At 25.7% G+C, this 8,457-nt stretch overlaps 1 protein-coding gene across 1 annotated transcript; it reads left to right on the top strand.

Annotated features, from left to right (window-relative positions):
• Positions 1-3,052, top strand: LOC105198451. The gene is made up of 6 exons (XM_026135970.1): positions 1-257; positions 637-801; positions 1,512-1,767; positions 2,221-2,289; positions 2,630-2,716; positions 2,975-3,052. Exons 1-6 carry the CDS (start codon positions 1-3, stop codon positions 3,050-3,052), a joined length of 912 nt encoding a protein of 303 aa, XP_025991755.1.
• Positions 3,053-8,457: the final 5,405 nt, after the last annotated feature.

Below are 8,457 nucleotides of genomic sequence, written 5' to 3'. Positions count from 1 at the left end.
ATGTGTTTGCACAAACTTTCCACAGTGGATGACACATTGGAAGTGTTAGGAACTCCAAAGGAATACAAACGGTTACGTAATTGGATAATACGAATAATAACCGGATGGATTATATGGTCTTTTTTCATGAATACATTCGACAGTTTGTGGTTAAATTACGAATATTTCAGTATCACTCGTATGTTTGTCCCTTTTTTAGGAAATCATTTGCTTCATATCAATACTTTAAGTGCTTTAACTTGGGGAACTATACTAAGGTCAGTATAAATATATATACATATTATACATACGTATATTTTCTTCATTACATACATTTACTTATAAAGCTATACAAAGCTTCCCACAGACGTTGTATAAAAATGTTAATAGTATAAAAGATTTAAAGATTTTTTTAAACTATTCCAAATGCTTTGCGATTCTTTAGAGTATTTCAAAAACTTGGTCATTATTATGAAAGGTGAAATATAAAATAAAAAAATAATAAAATAATATTCTATATGTTGGGTATCTATAAAATAAGTAAGAAACAAAATTATCATTTAATGTTACCTTTATTGTTTATTAACAATTACAATATGTGTATACAATAATGTTTTAATTTCAGTCTAAGATATAACTAAATTCCATTAAATTTAGATACACAAGCTCCAGATTCCAAAAAGTCAATGAGCATATTCGTATAATCCATTCTGATCTGTTAAAAGATAATGCAGATTATACCAGGAAACAAAATAGATTTATTTTAGTCAATCAGGGAAGAACAGAAGTCAAGAAATACAAGCAATATATGTGGATTATAATGTAATTAAAAGATTTATTTTGTGTTTGTGTGTGTATGAAGAAAATGAAACAGAGAGAGGAAAGAAGGGAGTCGTGAGATAAGTATGGAGTGCTGAGACACTTGTATAAATTGAATTATAAGAGCAACCGTTAAAATTATTTTATTACTTTATTTAGATATTGTAGGGTGGTTACTGGTCAACAGATGTTAATATTCACTGCTTTTTTATAAAATTTTAGTTTTGCTAATAACAACCCAGGTAACATTATGACATCTGAAAAATGACTAAAAGACGTCTTAAATTAAGTCATTGAATTGTGACTTTTCATAATTAAAAGTGCTTTGTATGACATTAGTTGTTAGTATTCCGCTTGCTGTCTCACCAACACATTCTTTTCTTCTTCTTTAGTAAATTGTAAATTACGTTTGTTCTTATGCCAGATGAACTTCTATCTATAGGATGATTAAACTCTATGGCTAACAAACTGTGTTCATAAAAATAATGCCATGTTAATATTAAATGACATATTTTAAGAAAACAAAATGGTATTCCACTCCCCCCTTCTTTTCTCTATATATAAGTCCAACTTTAATTGCGTGAGATAATCGCATATTGTTATTAAACAAAATTATGATTAAAAGGTTTAAATTAATTTCTACAATAAAAACATTTTTTGCTTAGAATTTTTATGTAATTTGTTTACTTGTAATAATTACGGCTCAATTACAGGCACGTCCACTTACAACTATGCCTCATATCACGCGAGTTAAACAAAGTATTTAGTGTACAAATGTCACTACAAATGACATCTTACTTTGCATTTATTGTATCGGTATGTCGCGAAATTTATACAACGTATATAAACAAAAATACAAAAACAATATTGGAACAGTTTTTAGACAGTATATTTGCTTATATATGGGGAATCATATATAGTGTCATGATTCTCACGTTAAACCATATCTGCCAAATTGTCTACTGCAAGGTACAATACAATAGAATAAAGTCATTTAAAAGGACGATTTTGTTGAAGTATCTAAATATTTAACTAAAATACAAATCCAAAAATGTTTATTTTGTTGAAACATCAAAATAATTAAAAAATGGTCAAAATTTATCATCCTACAAAAAAATTTAATACTTTAAATTTTAGTAGCAGCCAGCTAGAGCATTTTACATAAATTATTTTAATGATCTAACAAATCACAATTATTTTCAGAACTAACTCAGAACTATTCAGCTAAATTTTTAGATACTTTAGTATCTAACCATTCTTTTCACAATTATAATTAATATTATAAACACAAGCAAGAATTTTCCAACAATAAAAGATGTATAAAACATGTCAAATAGTTTTCATTTAAATTACTTGATCTTATTTCTTCTACGTAAAACTTTTGGATAAAAACGTTTTAATTTCATATTAATATTATTTCAGGTAAATGAGACAGTAGCAATTCTTTACAAATTGTCCAATGATAATCTCGATGAAGACTTACGCGAGCAGGTAAATGATTACTATATAAAATTTTAATTATTACTATATAAAATTATAATTATTCGTATTTAACTTTAACATATAATAAGATAGACTCAGCATTCACTCATTCGATTCATCTAAAAGTTGAAGCTGGCAGAACAATAAGAGAATCAAAATAGTAAATAATGCTATTCTTTTCTGCCCTTTTGTACACACACACATCATTGACAGAAATTCTCAGAATGACTGACTAGATAATTCTGTCAATAACGCGCACGCAGAAACATACCCCTAAGGATCCTTAATGCTGAGTTCATTTTATATGTCTATGAACATTACTAATTATTCAATTGTTTATTTAAATTAGACTCTACAATTTATATTACAAATAAAACAAAGGAAAGTAAAATTTGGCATGGGACTTTTCTACTTTGGTTATGATTTCATTCGTCGGGTACGTCTTACATACATATTTAGTAAAAATATAAATACAATAAAAATATAATCAATCTTTCGCAAACCATATAAGTATAAAACTTATCGTTATCAAATAGTTGATAAACATTATATTTACCAATTAATTGATAGACAATTAATATTTTATGTACTTAATTTTATTTATTTTATTTTATGTACTTAAAATCTTTTTTACAATTTATACTGTGTAAACAAAATTGTTTTAATTAAGTGCAATAAAAGTATATTTTTTCAGTTCTACAAATCAATTGTGACCGTTTTAGTGATTATAATACAGATGCATTATACGTATGAGGAACCTCTACCTAATTAATAACAATTAAAAATAAATTATGTAAGTGCTCTACCATATTATGTACTTTAGAAAACATGTATATAAGTATACTCTGTATACTTTGTATAAAATACTTTATATACAATAAAAAAATAAAACTTGTCACTGTTTCAAACTTTTAATTTCATTATTAGTGTATTGGCATTAATATTATTATTACTAACAACTTATGCTTTAGTCTTTATTTTTTGCAAAAAGAATTAAATATAAGGAAACATAAAGAAGCATACTAAAATTATAACATATTTTCTTAAATTATAAATTATATTTCGTTATTTAATCTTTTTATTTCATTATCTTCATTCAATTGCAAATTTGTTTGCTTTTTTGATATGCAAACAAAAAGTTTTTTCAGCAAATCGATTCTTTTAATCCATATAAGTGCTACCATAATTATTGTTAAATTTATGGAGACTTTTTTTATCTCTTTGAACCAACAACGAGGTTATCTTTATTATCTTGCATTGTCATGATGGACATTTCATATCTCAATGCAACATTTCAAGTTGAATCTAAAAAAAGAATGTCATGAAAATATTTAAGCGACCACACGATCACTTTCAATCGTATTGTATTTATTATAATATGAAGTATTTGAATATTATCGAGATTACTATATCTCACTATTATCTCTTTCTTATACTATCTTCTTTATATTTTAGTTTCGATTTTAGTATTATAATTTTATACTTACATCTTCAAAATGTGGATATTTATTAAAAAATTCACGATTAGACTTTTTTTCTTTAATTGATTTTTTTTAATGAATACTACATTTACTGATAAATATGATGCTGAATTTAGATTACAATAAAGTATAAAAATTTTACGTAATTTTATAAACGTAAAAAATGTAATAACTTTACATAGTGTATATTAAAAAGAAGTATATTTGTTATTGCTTTATTGACATTATTTCTTTCTTTTGCAATTTATTTCAATTGTGCCAATTATCTACAATTTTTTTAATTTTATATTATTACGTAAATAATAAATTATTGTTTAAAAGTAATAACAGACAAGTTGAGATATAAGAAAAATTTTCTCGTAATTTGCGCCAAATGTGATATCAATTACAATAATTGTAATACAAAGATATTTATAGAAGAAATATTAAAGAAATATTATATTGTATTACTAAATAAAAATATATAAATATCTAAAAATGTCAACGCGCGTACTTCACATTTTATCTTCATCACGCTTCTTGGTTCCTATTAAAATTTTAATAATTATATTATTCAAATTATTTATTAATTTGTCAACAATAAGTCTTTTTTAAGCAAATCTATTTTTCAATTTGCGTAAGTGCTGATGTATCGCTAATATTATAAGAATTATTATTTTTTTGAACTTATTTACTCAATGTAATTTTTAATAAGAAAGAATGAAAGAACTGCGACCACACACATATACACACATGCGCGCGGCACGCACACAAAAAAAAATTTAATAAAGCCGATAATTATTTATCAATTATAAAAGTTTTTATTCGTAGGATACTTCAGTTGTTAAATTTTAAACTATAATAATTAACATTTACGTATTGTCAATATAGATCGCAACGTAAAACACACAATGCTAAATCCTAAAACATTTACGTATAATTAATATATTTATATATATAATTACAGCTTATATTTAATAATATAATTATACTTATACTTAATAATATAATTATATTTATATTTAACAGTATATTACAAATTATTCATGATTACAATGTTGTATTTTGTAATAGTAATATGGTTCTTGTATAATTTTCGTGTGCCCATAACTTGTAAATATATAAATTATACCTTCGTAATCATCTCTCTTCAATTATCGCAAAAACATGTAATAACATTTACTTTAAACAGCGTGAGTGTCCTGTGGTCGTGTTATAGTGTGACACTGCGTCTTTATTAATTTATTGCTGGAGACGGGAAATGAGAGTTTATTACTAAGGTCTTATATACTGCAATGGTATCATTCGCATTTATCCAGTGTTTTCCATTTACCACTATTCCTCATTATACACAACATATTTACAACGAGGCAGACGTTTAATATCCTGACACAAAGTGATAGTTCTTAAGTTATCCTGCTAAGAAATCATCATGAAAAATATTCAAACAACTATATCACCACTTTTACATATATTGTGCTTATGCGGATTGGGAGTATTTGAATATCCTCGAAATCAATCGAGAGTTTATTTCACCATTTTCTACATTTTGATATCGTGGTTGTCTTACGCTTACATCGCTTACAAAACGGAAATGTTTCTTTGGAGGAATGAACTTACCTTTCCCATAATTATTTATACTAATTTGGTTTTTGCAATACTAAATATGTTATCCATTTTATATTATAATAAGGTATGATAATTGAACCATGTAAGTATCTAAAAGATAAATTTTTTACTATCTTTTATATTTTTTTATATATTGAAAGAGAAACATTCAAAAATTACCTCATTATATTGTATATTATGTGTACCGTCTATTTTAGAAATAAAATAAATCAATTTTAACAAACTTGAATGCAGAAGTTTAGCAGCACTTCCAATGTAGCACCAAACGTTTTAGTAATATTGCTGATAACTTTGCAACATTTCTGTAATATTACAAAATGTTGAAATATTGCTGCAAAATATTGCTAAAATGTTATATTGTATTTTGTGCTGTATGACTACAAACAATAGTAAAATAAAAATATCTCGACCAATATGAAAAAACACAAATAAATTAACAAGCTTAAATGGTCATAGCCAGATTTTAGTGCTGAAATAACGTTTCTTGTGTGATTTTATGTACAATTTCTAATTCTCTTAAACTGTAAGTCGTTACTTTTGTTTTTAAACACAGTTCTTAAATTGAATCAGAAAATATCACGAATTATAATCACACAATTAAATTGAAATAATATTACTGATGCCAACAAGCATGTCTATAAACCTTTCTATCATGAAAACTGTAAAGATATTGTGTGTAAAATCACACAAGCTTTTCAATACAAGTTATTTCAGCATTAACAATAAGATCTAACTGTGACTGTTCAGACTTTTCAATAATATAAAATAGTATTAACTTTTCGGTATTTATACCGTGCAGTTTATTTAAACTTATAATTAGATATTAGTTGTGATTAATTTGACGCTGTTTCATTTATCATTCTAATACTTTTATAAATCTTTCATACACATTTATAAAATTATTTATTAAGTTATTCATCATTTAATTGCTTTTTCATAAAAATTATTTGTAAATTTTTATAAGGCACTTATCTCATTTCTATGTGCAAAAATTCAACAGTATATTCAAATTTATTTTTATAATGTAAAAAAATTGTTTTATATTTTAAAATTTTTTATGGTAGTGAACAGTGAGAGCAACGAACGGGAGAGTACGGTATCGGAGCAACGTGAAGTAAACAAGGACAGAAGATAGGGATAGAAAGACAGGGATAGAAAAAGTGAAAGTGATAGTAAAAGTAATAAAGGGAGTCGACCAGATCGGAAAAGGCCACTGGAGATCTTCCTAAATATTTAAATAAAGAAAATTGTAAAAGAGAAATAGGAAAAAAAATAAAATTAAAATGAAAATTAGAAGAAAGCTCCGATCACGTGCTCCACCCGTCGATATCACGCTCCAAACAAGCTCTCCCCGATTCAAATTATCGGTTACACAGTTAAATCCAGTAATTTTGCTCAAAAGTATTATCAAGTGTACTGTTAAAGTGCCATCTTTTAACAATAAAGACTTTGTTACGTTAATCCAAACACAAAGTGACAGTTTCTGAGGTATCCGATATCTCAAATATCATAAATAAGTTTTATCAAACACCCTATATAGATATAACACATCTATTTAATATTATTTAATTTTTAATATTAATATGATATTTTAATTTGATGTAATATTTAATATTATAATTATTCCTGTCATTATATGTAGAATTTTTAAAATAAACATTTTGTAATTTGTTTTTAATATTTTTTCAGAAATTTAAAAGTTGTTTGGACAAATTAAATATTGTGAACAACACGTTGGAAAAGCTTGGAACATCTAAGAGTTATATGAAATTGCGGATACAAGCTATATGGTTGATCATTGGCTGGATCGCCTTGACACTTTCAATAGATATAAATGATTATGTGTGGTACAATAGACATATTCCTAGATCTTATGCCATAATAGTTGTATGCATACCATGTATTGCAAACCATTCCGTTCATATCAATACGTTGAATGATTTCTTGTACATGATGTTGATAAGGTAAACAAGTATACTAATGTAATAAATATAACTTTTTTAAATTGTTTTATTACAAATTGGATGGGATAGTGCAGACAGATTCAACAAAATTATTCCATAAATTAATTATTTTGAAACTTAAAAATTTTAAATAGTTAACACTAGATTTTCATGCAAGTTTACATAAATAAATTGTGTTTCCATACAATTAATATAGACGTTTCGATAAGGTACTAGTGATACACTGAATTGTGCAATTCAGTGTAGAATTAGAATGTTTCATCCATGATTGGTGAAAAAGGTAAAAAATCAGTTTTAGAGTGACTGATTATTTTATAAAAATATATCACTGACACACACATAAGATATTTTAACTTGAATTAAGAAGGTAACAATGATGATGAGATCATGGTTACTGTTTTAACGTCTATATTAATGTTTGGAAATACAGTTTATTTATGTGAATCTGCCCAAAAATCCAGCGTTGGCTCCTTTAGTTACTTGGATATTATATTTTAACTTTACTCTTCAGAGTCTAATGAACATTTTCGTTTTTAATTTTTTTAAATCGCATCCAATGCAGATACATAGGATGTCAATTTGAGCATATTAACAAGCATATTCAAGAATTAGCAGAGAAACAAAGCACAAGATATGCGAGGATAACTTCTAATTTGCATAACTTGAATCGCCGATACATGGTTGACACTGAAACGTTTAAACAAAACATATGGATTTTAATGTAAGAATAGCTGAAAGGTATAATAAGGATTATTTGACAAGTTTCAAGCCTGAACATAAAAGCATTACTGGTCGGAAACTGTTGTAAGGCTGCATCTTTTTAATTGCTGCTCCCAAATTTTCAGCTTACTTAATTTTGTTTTAACAATCAATAACGTACGACCGATTTTAAGCAAAAATATTAATATTTCATTGTTAAGGCTGAAAACTTATCAAACAGCTCACGTATATGTTAAATGTAATGTTCTCAAACTGTATATTATAGTAATAAATTAAACTAAAAAATTTTTTAAATTTGTTAATATAGGAAAAATATAATTTATTATTATTAGGTATGTTAAAAATTAAATATAGTAATCTTTTAAATAAAAAAAAATTGATTTAAAAAATGTAACATTGTTCGA

The sequence above is a fragment of the Solenopsis invicta genome, chromosome 8 (assembly GCF_016802725.1).
Source record: "Solenopsis invicta isolate M01_SB chromosome 8, UNIL_Sinv_3.0, whole genome shotgun sequence".
Lineage (NCBI taxonomy): Eukaryota > Metazoa > Arthropoda > Insecta > Hymenoptera > Formicidae > Solenopsis > Solenopsis invicta.
The sequence above is the reverse complement of the archived record's forward strand: the minus strand, read 5'-3'. Positions and strand labels throughout refer to the sequence as shown.

What these genes read in the sequence shown, in the direction of transcription:
- LOC105198451 (XM_026135970.1), top strand. Translation starts at nt 1, where the DNA reads ATGTGTTTGCACAAACTTTCCACAGTGGATGACACATTGGAAGTGTTA. An exon ending in CAATATATGTGGATTATAAT is followed by an intron (nt 802 to 1,511) that starts GTAATTAAAAGA and finishes GCTCAATTACAG; the next exon opens with GCACGTCCACTTACAACTAT. An exon ending in GTTATGATTTCATTCGTCGG is followed by an intron (nt 2,717 to 2,974) that starts GTACGTCTTACA and finishes ATATTTTTTCAG; the next exon opens with TTCTACAAATCAATTGTGAC.